At 42.1% G+C, this 15,130-nt stretch overlaps 1 protein-coding gene across 1 annotated transcript in view; it reads left to right on the forward strand.

The window, feature by feature from the left end:
* epha6 (eph receptor A6) overlaps positions 1 to 15,130 on the forward strand; it is a 168,254-nt gene that overhangs the window by 41,308 nt on the left and 111,816 nt on the right. The window contains exon 3 of the mRNA XM_072657652.1: positions 1,586 to 2,255. Coding sequence (XP_072513753.1) covers positions 1,586 to 2,255 — 670 coding nt within the window. The remainder of the gene's footprint in view (positions 1 to 1,585; positions 2,256 to 15,130) is intronic.

Here is a 15,130-nt window from a genome sequence, read left to right on the forward strand (position 1 = left end):
TCAGGGAACAATACATTAGGCCTGGGTAATTGGCAACTACTGCAGAGCCTGATTTAATGCATGCGGCACTATTTCATACTATAATTGTATTGCGATATTGCAATGTAATCATGATAACTGACGCTCAAAGCAAGTTCTGAAATAACAGCTGGAGGAACTGTTGTTATCTCCACCATAGAAAATGAGCAAGCAAGGTAAACACTCCTAAAAATAAAGGTGCTACAAAGGGTTCTCTGAGCGATGCCTTCAAAAACACCACTTTTGGTTTCATAAAGAACCATGTATGCAAAAGAAATGTGTGTGGCATAAGGTTCTTTACCAGTTGAAAGGTTCTTCACACAGAACCAAACATGATTATTTGTAGCATCTTTATTTTTAAGCATTCTACATAAAATGTAGTGGCTGCTGCCATCTGTAGGTATTAATTTGGTGCTTTATCAACACTGACTAAACTGACTAAAGCATTGGATATGAATCTACGGGTGACAGTATATCATATGGATGCAGTATATATGGTTATATATGGTTCCGGCACATGCTGTAACCATCTCAATAAGCCAAGAATCATTCAATTTATAGATACTAGCATGAATACACAATAAAGTGTGGTGGTTGCAGAGGGAGGCGTGTGTATTATCATCACAGAAAAGCACTGGCAATAGAATAGGGCGTTATAGAGGAAGGTCACCATGCCCACTGCCAGGTGTCAGCTAGGGGGTATAAAGCCTCCCAGCATTGGGCTGTAGAACAGAGGAACTGTGTTCACTGATGGAGCTCTATCCAACACCTTTGGGAAAGCATTGTGATCCAGAACTAATCATCCTACAATGGTTCCTATGAGCTCACTACTGCTCTGAATGCTCACTCATATCCCCACAGCAAGGTTCCGAAATCCTTACTGGATATAGACAGTTACTACAGTAAAAAAAATGGGACAACTACTTTCATTAAACTCTTTCATTTTGGAAGAAACATTGCATGAGTGGTTTTCACACTTTTGACCGTATAGTGTTAAAAGCATAAGATCCTTGAGGAACTTCTGGAGGTTCTTCCATTTGAAGCTGTGGAGGAACCTCTTAAGGTGCTTTGAGGAACCTCCACAATTGAAGAACCTCCAAAAGTTTCTCATGGATCTTATACTTTTTATCAGTGCTGTTTGTGCTGTAACTATCACAATGAATCCCAAGAATCAACCGGTTCATGTAGAACTGAGGGATGAATGGGTTTAAGGTGCTGAAAATACATACATACATCTTCACTGAGATGCTAAAGAGACGTTCAGTTGCATTTCTGAATTGGATTTCCATTGAAGTGCAGTTCTACCTTTTTCAAAGTCAAACTGCTGTGAGGGTCATGGAGGAATCACGTACCACTCTGTGTTCTTCATTCTACGCCCGCTCTCTCTTTCACTATATTTTCCTAGCTCTCTCTCTCTCTTCTCTTATCTCCAACATTGTCTTCATCTGTCTTCTCTTTATCTCCACTTTTCTCTGTCCTGCTATCTTCTTTCGGCATCTCTCTATTCTCTCTCTTTTATCTGCGATGTTTATCTTCTTCTTCATCCCTCTCTTCTCTCTGCCCGCAGTGGGACGCCATCACGGAGATGGACGAGCAGAACCGGCCCATCCACACCTTCCAGGTGTGCCATGTGATGGAGCCTAACCAGAACAACTGGCTGCGCTCCAACTGGATCTCTCGGCAGGCAGCGCAGAAGGTCTATGTGGAGCTGCGCTTCACGCTGCGTGACTGCAACAGCATCCCCTGGGTGTCGGGCACGTGCAAAGAGACCTTCAACCTTCTATACCTCGAGTCGGAAGAGCCGCACGGGCCTGCCGCCCGATTCCATGCTGCCGACTATGCCAAGATCGATACCATCGCGGCTGATGAGAGCTTCACGCAAACGGACCTCGGTGACCGTGTGTTAAGGCTCAACACAGAGATCCGAGAGGTGGGCCCAATGGCCCGGAAGGGCTTCTACCTGGCCTTCCAGGATGTGGGTGCATGTATCGCCCTAGTGTCTGTTCGCGTCTACTACAAGAAGTGCCCGTCCACATTGCGGAACCTGGCGGCCTTCCCGGACACAGTGCCTCGAGTGGACTCGTCTTCGTTGGTAGAGGTGCGGGGTGCTTGCGTGGAGAACGCGGAGGAGCGTGACACACCCAAGCTGTACTGCGGTGCTGACGGAGACTGGTTGGTACCTCTGGGAAGGTGTGTCTGCAGCATCGGCCATGAGGAGAACGACGGCCTATGCCTGGGTGAGCGCGTAGCGGCTTTCTTAAGGTCTTTGCATGACACATCTGATGTATTTCTGCAATTTACAATAACTTTGGGAAGTTGGATTTTCTTTGTTATTTTATGTAAAATAACGAGTAATTTTAATATTACAACTTAGGCAGCAAAGCTTACTCTTTATTCTGGGGTACAACAAGAAGCATTAAGCTGTTATTATTTATTTAGTCTTTTTTCTGATCACCACTTTTAAAATATGAGACACTTAATAAAAATGTTATTATAACTTTTTTAATTTTGATTATTTACTTTTATTTATTACCGTCTTGTTAAATATTTGGCAACATGAACTCTGGTGTTGTCATGACAACAGCTAAAATGGCAGATCAGCTTTTCGTCCTTTTTGACCAATATCACAACTCAAGCTGAAAGTGTCCAAGAGTGGTTTGCATAGTTTTGGTCTGAAAGCTTGGTTCAGACGTTGCTCATGCGTGTTGAGTCTTTACCTTTGCTCTCTCACCCTCTCCCTCTTTCCTTATTTCTTCGTTTCCCTTTGTCTTCCCACTTGCTTTTTGCATAACCGAGGGAAGGCTCCATTAACCGGAGAAAGCCGAGTCCCTGTCTCGGGCAACTTGACAGTAGATCAAAGGAGACTGGAGAATTATGCTGCAATCCAGTGCTACAGCCCAATTCCTCTGTACGGATAAGGACAGCAGTTATTAAGACATCAGTGGCTGTGGCCTGGTTTCATGCCGCCTCAGCCCATGGGGAAGCCTCTCTGTACATGTGACAGAATACGAGATGGCACTGGGAATAACCAGGCATCATTATGGCTTCCTCATCATCATAACTGAGCATTTCTGTGATTATGAAAGGGCTTCAGAGAATCCGCAGCATGAGAGAGGCTTTTTTGCTTTCTCTTTGCCACTCTTGGTGTGTCTCATCATGTCTCCCCCCCCCCCCCCCCCCCCCCCGCCGCCTCCTTGTCTCTCCTTCGCTTTCACAATCTCCCTTTGTGTTCTTTCTTCTATAGGGGACTAAAGCCAGACCAATGTATCAACTGGTCGTAAGCATTGGCCGATATTCCAGTGTTAAGGGAGTTACCAGTGTCAGCAGGATTCCCTCCATTAAAGTGGCGGTAATTAGAGGTTTGTCTCAAACCAAAAAAAATGCTGACTTGATGGAAAAAAATGCCAGAAAACTGCTTAGTAATGAGAAGTTTAGTTTTTTTCCCATTTCCCTTTCTTAAACGCAGCCATGCAGACTGAGCTGGTTTATCTGAATGCAAAATGGCATCACTAAAAAATCAAAAACATGTACAAATGTAGAATAATGATAACATATAAATAAAATAATAAGTTTAATGCGTTTAAAAAGGTGTGAGTCTCTGGCTGAGCAAGTACACCCACAATACACTGAAAAGAGTTATTGGGCAAGACTTCTAACACCACAGTCTCCTACCTGTGTAATATGATTTAAATGTAAGTCCCTCTGGATAAAAGCTTTGAGCAAATGCCATACATTAGAGATGGAAGGTTCAATTGGCTATGTGTCATATCAGGCCATATTCAGCCCAAATGTGCAATCCACGCTCGGACAATAATTCAGCCAACCCTGAAAGCTGGTCCATATTTTGCGAGTTCCTCATTTTAACCGCTAGTTGGCAATATGGACCTCACTCACGGCTGCAGAAACCCACTGAAGCCAGTGTTTAAATCTGCTATGAGTGCTGAATGCTGCCAATCAGCCACTGTATCAGACTAATATATTTATAAAATGTGTAAAACGTAGATGCCTCGTGGGGGAAGCAGATACCACTCTTGAGAGTGCATCCCTCAGCCCAGCACACTGAGTATCAGAACAGGGCAGGCCAACCACAGTCTGAGTTCCACAGTGGAGTTCCATACAGGAATCCACAGGCTCTCGCAGCTGCTTCTTAGAGTTCATCATGGTTTAAAATGTTTGCATGGAAAGGATAATGTGGCATCCAACCCTGCCCTTTATCAGTATCAGCGATCAACTGATCAAAGTGACTAGACGACCAGCGATCGGTAATGGCTCCAAAAACACTGATCGGTCCATCTCTACCATAAATGTTAATGTGGTCATATTAGAGAATTCACTTTTGGAGTATTAAATTAAAACTGGTGTCAGCGTTCTCACAGAATTGTCCTGATGGCCATGTCCTGCTGTGCATTGATATCTGCAGATACTTTTGTAATGTGAGCTAGCCAGATAATCTAACATTTTTAGATTTTTTCTCAGATATGACTCAGATATGAGAGTTATAGACAGAGTGTATGGATAGCATAGCACATAGCGCGCCATGAGACGCAATGGTGTCCTTCTCTTCCTTTTCCTCTCCTCCCTTTCTTTCATTTTCTCTTCTCACATCCTTATCCTTTCCTCTGCCTCCGCCGCACTGCTATCTGCAGCGCAGATCACTCCACCGATTAGGACTGCAATCGCGCCCCACCTGTCAAAGCCCTCGTCAAAAAAGCCCTGGCATCGGGGAGGGCTCCTGCCGCAAAGTGAATCCTTAAGCAGCTCTCCACTGGCCCTTTAGAGACCAGCCTTACACTCAGCCTTTCTCCCTTATGCTCTCTGTCTCTCCCACTCTTCTCGCTATAGCTATATATGGCTACACATACTAGGGGTATCACGGTACACAAGACTCACAGTTGGATGGTTTGGACCTCACGCTTCAGTATAAGTTTGGTACAATGGAAAAATACTATGGTATAATGGCAGTTATACTATAAGCACCGTATAGTACCCTCCTGAGGTAGTCAGAACAGCCTGTATTGCGTAAACCTTAGCATGTTTACAAAAACACACACCCTGCATCTGTCCAACAACGCTGACACACCAGAATGTCTGTAAATTACTTGTTTATTTCCAGTTGTTTCTCTGCAAAAAGAAAAGTGACTGAAAATGAATAAAGGAAGGAAAGAAAACTGAACGTATATGTGAGTCATGAGAGAGAGCGACTGAAGAGGAGGAAAGGGGTGGGGGGTAAGAGAGAGACAACAACCTTCGATGCTTCTAAATATTCTACAATTCCCATAATACCCTGCCAATCCAAACTTGCTAACGATAAAATTGGGTTCCCCAATATGTTCATCCATCTTCATGCACTCCTCCAATGCAAAGCCAGCCACCTCCTTATTTCAAACTGCCATTGATGTGGCATTGCCGGACTGCCGACACTGGGTCCACAGCACCAGCTAACTGATGCTTGCGCTGGCCAGCATTGCTTTAAGAGTGTTGAAGGGAGAGAGTGCCATCTACCTTGCCAGTGAAAGCACTGCCAATTGTGCTCTCTCAGACTCCAGCCGCTGATGGCAAAGCGGCATCTTGACTCAGCAGCCATGGGCTCTCCTAAATAGTTTACCAAATATCTAACAATGAGTGTGACTGGTGCCCATCAAGCAGCATAAGCCTCCAACTTTCAACTTTCAGTTAAGGGGAACAGTGGAAGTCACAGCAAGAACTGGAAGATCAATAAATCTCTAGAACTGCTTGTATGCTGGTCAGAAAGTTAAACCAAACCGCTGTATCAAATCAAATGACTGCAGGAGGGTTTAGCTGACATTAGTAATTGTGCACCGTTCTACTGTGCAGCGCTGCTTGATAGAATTAGAATTAGAAGGAAACCTCACCTGCAACCTTATCACAGAAGTCAACAATCGAAGTGTAAGTGGTCTTTCCTCAGTATCGCTGGTATGTGTTGGAATGGTGTGTCGATTTTCAAGCCCATGCTGCCACAAACACAGAAGAACAGTGCACAAGTACATGGCATGACATAGAGCTATGGGACTATAGTTTTATAGGACTATAGAAGTGAGTGCAACGTATACCCCTGTATCTGTAAATGTGTGCTGATATGATGTATCGCCTTTCATTCTTATTCTCTCACTCTTTCTCGCTCTCGCTCTCTCTCTCTCTCTTCCTCCTCCCCACCCTGCCCCCTGCTGCCATTCTGCTGAGGGGAGCCTGCTCCTTTATGCTGCACTTCACATCTCTCATGCTGTGGCCAGCCTGTGTTTCACACTGCCAATGAAGCCCTGCTGGAGTTCCATGAGAAACATTTAAAGGCCTTAAGGGCACAGGTTTTTTTTTGTCAATCACATTTTTTTCCCTTTGGTTGGACCTGTTTTGGAGTTGTTCAGCTGAAAAGGCGCAATAGATGAAGCTGTCACTATTCTTTATCGCCGTGTCTTCTTACAAGCCTGGCCGAAATGGCCGTGTCATCTTTCTGTGACTGTCACTCGTGCTAGCTTTTAGCGAGAGGGTGTTTCTCGCTGTTCAACTCCAGGCTGCGATAAATCAGTCATGTTCTACTGCTAGCAAGATGCTAGCGATCCAAAAACAGATCGATCTCTTCAAATTACCACAGATTTACCGCAGCTGCCACCACAAAAGGTTTCATTTAATGTTCATTTAATGTTGGTTGCTCTGCTACGTGTGTGAATGTCACTACATGTGGTTTTTATCTTTTTCTACTATTAAGCAGTTGATTCAGTTTCCTTTCAGCATCATTGACTTTACTTTGTTACACCGAAAGGCAAGTGAAATCTGGTGCTGTTTTATGAAAATAGTGAGGCTAGCAATACTAGCTCTTCCCATCCCATCCACACTCAAAGGCACCTTACAATGCATGTATTCAATATTTTATTATGAATTTATTATTAATATCATTATTTTACCTCAAAATGAAACATTAAGGTGTCCTTTTATAGTGGGCTTGAAGTCAGCTTTCATTTGCTGGTTGACGTCACTGTGATGGCTCACAATAGTCATGTAACATAGCCTAGCCTAGCACTGTAACTAGAAAAAAGTGTTAATGGAGAATGTTGCTTTCCTCTCAGAGTTCATCCTGCTTGTCTCTACGGTCCAGGGAACATTGCTTTGAGGATTTGATTGCATTCAGCAACAGAGAGAGTGTTTATGAGGTTGGGATGTTGGATGATCGAAAGTATTGGATGGAGCACCATCATTCCAGAGAGAAGTACATCACTGCTCCACAGCTCAGTGCTGGTGAGCCTTAATATCCCTTTAGCCTAGCTTTAGGGATGGTGCCAATATGTTCACGTTTACCTGCTCCAGAGAGTCCTTCTCTGTTGGCAATACTTCTTTTCAGGGACTAGACAAGCTAGGTTTGTAAGTGCATTTGCAACTTAAAGTAGCAACTTATAGTAGCTGAATACATTTATTAGAAGGGGTGTACACAAACATGTAGACATGTAGTGTATCTAAACTGTGGTGGCGTAAATTTTGTAACAGTTTTGGGGTTTTAGAATTGGCCCATTTTACTGCATTGTTTTGGTTTGGTTTCTTTTGAAGGAGAACACAACACATGGAGGTAACACGGTATGTCACTTCCATGTAACAAACTCCCATTATTTAACCCTGGCAAGGAAAATGCAGTTTGGCATTCTAGGGCACCTTAAACTGTAGCTATAACAGCTATAATAGGTTTAGAGCTTCCAGTCAGGCATTTGCCGCTTTTGGAAAGGCAGTATTTTTTACCACTTTTTACTCCATCTCTAGGCAGCTTAACTTGTCAGATAAATGTTTTATACAGTATGCTAAAGATCCCAATACCTGACAATCACCAATACCGACCAGGCCCTGCCACACAAATCATGTTTCCATATGCCAAATCTCTATTTATACATGCATCTTACGACCTCAGTCATAAGATTTTGGGATTTATATACATTAATATGGATGAGAGAATATCAGACTAATCCTGCAGAATGTGAGCAACATGTCCGGCCGTATGGAGAGCAAAGCCGGTTATTTACTGGAGTCTGGTGCAGCTTTTGCCATCGTCTTGCTTCTGACTTTGCTCTAATCTCATATCAGCTCGGACAGACAGAGCAAATATTGTTTTAACGGTATTGTATTTTTACAGCGCTGCCCTGACGTGCTCGTGTGCCAGACAAACAAAAGAAGCATAAGAAGCATATCTCCACTCTGCTGTTTGTTAGTTAGTTTGTTTGTTTATTTATTTATTTGTTGGCCTTGTTTTCTTCTCCTTGAAGCTACACTTTTTTGCCTGTGGTCTTCAAATTATGACAGGTTTCCCAACATTTTCCTTTTTATGTCTTTGGTGTGTGAAGTTTATTTCTTTAGTTTTGCACTAGAGTTACGGGGTGAATGTAGCTGATAAGTAATGGAAGCTAATATGCCATCAATTAGCACTGTGAAAACTAAATGCTGAAATCCTCACACTATCCATAAACTGTGTTGAGCGTGTTGATGTACTGTTATCTAGGAAAATGGACAAAAATGCATTGCACAGCTAAATACAGGAGCAGCAGCTGTCTTAGGAGTAGCAGCGTGAAATATGGTGGGGATTTTGTACATTTTTATACACTCCTAGCAATAAAATTATTCCATGTATTAGAAGAAAGAGATTGTACCTGGAATAGCAGGTGAACCCCTTTGGTGCTAAAAATGTATTTAAAATTAAAAAAGAAAGAAAGAAAGAAAGAAAGAAAAAACTATAGTATTTTGTAAATGTCTGAGACCACCTGCCATTTCATTTTCAGTCAAAACAAGCCATTAAGTGCAAATGCTTGAAGAGAGTCCACCTACATGAAGTGAAATATATGTGACCAAACCTGCCCCCAACAGATAAACAGTGCTTAAGGCTTTTATCTTTGAGAGAAACAAGCTCCATTCTCACATCAGCTCTAACTCAATTTATAGGTGCTTGTATCCATGCTTTTACTTTGAGTAAATGACTCAGTGCTGTGGGTCTAAAAGGATGTGAAGCTAATTAAGATGACCTTACTGAAAAAAGCAAACAGAGGCTGCTCAGCTTCTCAGAACAAAGAATAGTCCAGGCCTCAACATCATTGAATGTTTTGCTCTATCATTTCCAACTGCCGCCTGTGTCGGCCAGCATCACAATGGAACTGATGAGGCAGGGCCAATTGTGCTCTCTCAGGCTTCGGCTGCTGATGGCGAAGCAGCATTCAAACTTGGGACATGTTTTTCGAATAATTTGGATGTTGACTTTTAACTTTGGAGCTGTGCAAAATAACTTCATTGACTTCTGCAAAATATTTGAAAGTGGGTCTCCTGAAAAGAATAGAGTGGAAACACTAAACACTTAAACATATGGTTTTAGATTTAGTTGTTAAGGCTTCTGAATTTCTGATGAATGTGTTTTCTCCTTTTATACTGACCCTAAAACCTATGGCTTGTTTGAGTGGAAATTAAATAAATGAAGCGCTGAGTCTACCTTTTGCACAGTGTTGTTGAAGAAGAATCATTTAATCATGTAAAGACCCGTTTTAGCATTGAGATGGCATGGTTTTACACAGTTGTCAAACTGTTTAAAAGTTGACAAACATTCATGAACATAAATGTCATGTCAGTATTGGACTTTTATCGATTGTATTGCTCTTTTTCTAGGGCAGAATAAAAGGAATACATATTGGGGTTATTATAAAATCAACAAAGGGTCAAAAATAGGCTAAAAATATACATACGTCAAATAACTTATTGGACTGACTAACACCCAGTACAATGGGAAAGTCCAAGAAGCCTACCGCAGATCTGAGAAGAATGATTGTAGATTCACACAAGTCAGAAATGTCTCCTAGAGCCATTTCTAAACTGCAGATTCCAAGAGCATCAGTTTAAGTGACTGTATGCAAGTTATTGAAAGGTTTGCCAAGGCCTGAATGAAGACCCAAGCTTTTCCCCTCAGCTGAGAGGAGATGGGTTTATATATAAGATTATTTAACAGCACATCTTGGTAAGGAGAAAGCTGTAACTTAGAATTTCCTGTAAAATTATATTCAGCTTTTACGCTAGCTTCCTGGTTCGTGTGTAGTTTTGGAATGCAGTTAAATGCAACAGGTGTAAGCTAGTTGGAAAAACCTATACATACCATGGGTACGACCTCTGATCTGATAGTTCAACAGAAAATGTAAATTTCCCATCTGGACCGGAGTGTTTATTCAAACTAGAGTAGCACTGCTGCCCTTTGTGTGGCACTTAGAGCAGCCAGTTGGCATCTAAGGGGTCATAGTTGAAGCGGCTGTGTACTGTTTGCACATACATGATGAAGAACTCAGCCGAAGGAGAAACTTCTTCACGGGGCTGAGGAGCCGTTTTATTTTCTGTCGGAAGCTTAAAATCCATGCTGTGTTCCAGTTTAAAGTTGCAGCTGTATTTGGCCTCGTTTCTGCTGTTCCCAACGCAGGCTACCCCTCTAATTACTGTCATTTGTTAGATTCACAGCTAATTTACTTCGGATTGTTTCCCCCACTCTTCCTCTCCCCCCTCTTTTCTCTCGCTTCGTCTTGCACACGCACGCACGCAAGCACACACACACACTCATACACACACATACACACACACACACACACACACACACACACACACACACTCATACACACACACATTGGGCATTTTAATTAAACAGTCTGCTAAATTAAGTCGTCTTTATCAGAGTCTCCTGACCTCAAGTATTGTGTTTCCAGTGTGCATGAAGTCACGGCTGGCCTCCTGCAGCTTCTCGGTTTCTACTTTCCTCTGAAGATATCTCTTGTCTTCACTATTGTAGTTCCACAGCATCAGATCTGCTCTCTCCCTCTCTCTCTCTCTCTCTCTCTCTCTCTCTCTCTCTCTCGATGAAGATAAAGGCTTGGTTGTCATTAAACCAAAACCATACTCCAAATCAACTCTCTCTCTCTCTCTCTCTCTCTCTCTCTCTCTCTCTCTCTCTCTCTCTATAGCTTTATCCATATCTCATCCGTTTCTCTCTCTTATTTCTTTATTTATTAATCAAATGTTTTCCCATTTTTCAGAATTTGGTGCTGCCAATTAACCCACCCATTCGTAGCTGCCCCTAGCATTAGCACTGCTCTCAAAATTATGAGGTACTTAACACACGTCTCCTCTGACACATGTGAAGCCAGACACCACTTCTTTTCAAATCCACCCCACCAGCTAACAGACGTCTGTGCCGGCCAACATCATTTTAAGAGTGATGAGAGCACCAACTACCCACCCAGAGAGGGCTCGGACAATTGTGCTCTCTCAGACTACAGCTGCTGATGGCAAAGCAGCATGTCTAGTATTTTTTTTATCTCGCCCAATTTTTTTCTCTCTTCAGCTTTATCACTATTTTTAATCACTACCGTATCTCTCTTTCTAACTTTATCTTGATCTCTCGCTCTAGCCTCCTCTCTGTCTCTCATACTCTGTCTCTCTAGCTTTATCTCTATCTCTCATACTCTTTGCGTTCTGAGGTCGTCTTTTTCTCTTCCTATCTTACAATCTGTCTAACTTCCTCTCTCTCTCTCTCTCTCTCTCTCTCTCTCTCTCTCTCTCTCTCCATTACATTATTTAGCTCTATATGTGTCTCGCTCTTCCCTCTCTCTGTTTCTCCAGGTTAACCAGATGTCCATTTTTAGGTTGGACAGTCCAGTTTGCGGTGGTCTTATCGGCCCTGTTTTACCGGATGTTAAAGTGTTACACTCTGAATAAATTCCATTTGTTGAAGTACTGTTCTAGCCCTGTTATTCTCTCTCTCTCTCTCTCTCTCTCTCTCTCTCTCTTTCACACACACACTAGGCTCGCTAGGCTCTACAACTTTCTTTGCACTGGTGTTCATTCCACCAGTCACAGGTGATCAGTCCACTCCACGTCAGCAGGGCTTTTCATCAGCAGGTTGAGGCTCATACAGCATAGGCCATACTAAACAGCATGTCAGATCAGTACTCGTTATATACTTGTTATATTCGTTCATATTTACCGCTCACCCGTCCGGAAGTCCAGCTGTACGTTTACTGCCATTCTGATTTGGGCTATAAGACCTGCATCTTCATCTGCTATATGCATGGATTAGCCTACTGAAGACACAGTGAATAAACAGCAGGCTTTTGTATGGTCTCATTTGTGTAACAAGGATAAAACAACCAACAGGAGGCTAACAAATGTATGTGTACAGAGTTTAAGCTGTAATTGTTCATTGTAGAAAATGTAAGAGAAGATACTGGATACCTTTCAACACCTGGTTGTATCTCTATCTCACTCTTCCCTCTACTTTCTCGCTCTCTCTCTCTCTCTCTCTCTCTCTCTCTCTCTCTCTCTCTCTCTCTCTCTCTCTCTGAAGTATGCACTCCTCCCTGTGAAGTGTGTTTATCATTGCAGTGAAAAACAGCACCAGAAGTCAAAGCACTCTGCAGCGTCTCATCTCACTATTTCATCCCAATTACAAAGAAAATACTGGAGAAAAAAAAATGAAAAAGTTTATTTTTCTCTCTCGTTTTCCTCCATTTTTGTCCTCCGTCGCCGTCTGCCACTCTGCACTCCTCTCTCGCTGAAGCTGTAGCTGAGTCGAGTCCAACTCGGCGGGAGATGTGACAAATTTTTTGTTTGTTTCTTTTTTTTTTTTTTTTGCTGAGTCACCGTTTGCGCGAGGTTTCAAACTTAGTTTGAGGGTGCTGACGTGTTTCTGTTTTTTTTAAAGTAGCTTTAAGTAGCGAAGCCCATGTAAAGAATGCGGGAACTTCTTAGGAGGTTATGTTACGTGAGAGCGCTCCAACAAGCCGAGTTAGTAGCTCAGAAAAGTGTTAGAAGTCGAAATGCGCCGTGATTTCATTAGCGCCCTGATAGCTGCGCTCTTCTCTCCGGATCGAATTTGTGTTTAATTGTGAGAAAACCTGATCGCGCAACTGTTGCTGAGGCCGAAAGCCGCTGCAGACCTCTCACTGCTCTGTTCGCAGGCAGAAGGCGATGAGCTAATGTAAAGGAATCGATTTTCTATATCCAGCAGTAGACAGAACTTCCACTCCAGGAGGATAACGTATACACCAATGGGACTATGGCTGCTTTCCAGTCTTCATACTTAGAGTATGGAGAGTGCACCTGAACAACTGAGTTAGATACATAAAGTGCAGTATGAGTTTGCAACTTGCTGAGGAAAGCTTCTTATGTCCGTGGCAAGAGACCGAGTTGGAAGGAAATGTACACAGTTATCCCTGGTTTTCCAGGCTTCTGCATAGACTCATTTTTTAAAGCTCAAATGATCTTCGATGGTTCAGGAGAAACCTTAAAAATCATTCCAGTCCTGACCTTGATGCTCATTACAAAGTTCAATCTTTAAATTCTTCTTGAAACCCCCCTGACTGAAGGGATTTGAACACATGTGAATGCTCGTCAGTACAAATGATTCAGTAAGCTGAAGTATTCTGAAGCTGAAGCTGAGCAGGAGTTGCATTCTGGAGGCTGTGCAACTGTATCTTTTAAGGTAGAAGGGAAAAGACTGACTTTCATTAGGGCATGGCCTTCCACAGGTCAATATTGATGAACTACAACAGCAAATGTAGATCCACAGAGGGTAGAAACAAAGGTGCTACAATAATTTAAGCTAGACTAAAGTGCATCACCATTCCATGTGCAAATGAACTCTGGGTGATGTCGGTCAAGCTGTAGGTCAGACTATAATTCCGGAAGATTTAGCTCAGGCATTAGGAATTCCCAGATAACAAAAAAAAAAGTTTTTTGTTCTGAATGTGGCAAAGTTTTATTTCACAGACATTTCTCCCAAAGTTCCTCAGCAAAAGGGCTGGCTGTAACATTAAGGAGATCAACTAGACATGTGCAGATAAAAGTAAACTTGGAGGCTTTAATATGAAGTACACAATCTGAAATCGAAATCAAAAACAGCACCAGAAAAAACTGTTCAAAAGCCAAAAACATGGCCATATATATAAACATTTGTAAACATTTTATATAAATTTTATATAAACATTTTTATATTAGCATTATTATATTATTATATTAGCAGAAATGAGCACATCAAGTCTGATTTTATTTAGCTCTTCATGTGAGATTACTAGAGTCTTTTGCTGAGAAGATCATTTCAAACTTTTGGAGATTTAAGCCAAAGATTAGTCCATAGATGGCCTGTAAGCAGCTCCTACTACTGTCTTTACTTTTGTCCCGTTTTGTAGATAATAGTATGCAATACATTGTCAGAAAGCCACATGAGCAAGTCAATTTGAGATTAGTTCTCATTTGTTTTAGACGCTCAGTTTGCACAATGCTAATTAGCTTCTTCAGTTTTAGTCTAAATTTGACAAATGAGCTTGCATTTACAGTGAAATATCTTCATCTTGGTATTTATTTGCAGTGACACGACCACAAGCGATGTGAGTGAGCTGAGTGATGCCAAAGTTCTTATAGGCAAGTCTGTTCACTCAGCGGCAATCTTTGCAGCACCTGCCAGGTGTTTTTTTTCAAGTGATACGAGACCAGGCTTCTATCTTTATGAATTCGGAAAAGAACAAGATACTCAAAACTGAGAGTCAAATTACCTCAGATTTGGCTCATTAATGCACAAAATATCTATTTATTAGCTTGCTCTGCCTACTGTGCTTGCACAGATCTACAATTTGAGGGGGGCTCTTGTTCTTGTGGCTCAACCAACAAGACGGGACTTTATCTAGAAACTGATGCCATGTTGAGCGTCACAAGAACTCCCATTCATATTTCAACCGGTAGCTCATCGCCTGATTTAGAACGGCTCTGGTGATGCACTGTGTTCAGCTCTAAATGATATTCTGTAATATAGCATAGCCTCATTGTAAGCAATCCATTTTTGTGGATCTCGTAGATAGTGAAATACAGGGAAATCCTGAGATAGATCACCTGGACCTACTGGACATCTCTGGTCCGTTTGCAAGAAAAACTACCCTGAGAAACTGTCGTAACACTAATGCAACATTAATGCTATTTCTATATGTGCTACCCAGCAGCACTTCTAGCACATCTTGACTGTAGTTCAGATGTTTCATATATGGAATCTAATACCTGTTCAACATATGGCAATGCAAACTTTGTCTCACTACCCAGACTGTAGCCTATA

Source organism: Salminus brasiliensis, chromosome 15, assembly GCF_030463535.1.
Source record: "Salminus brasiliensis chromosome 15, fSalBra1.hap2, whole genome shotgun sequence".
In the NCBI taxonomy this organism is placed as follows: Eukaryota; Metazoa; Chordata; class Actinopteri; order Characiformes; family Bryconidae; genus Salminus; species Salminus brasiliensis.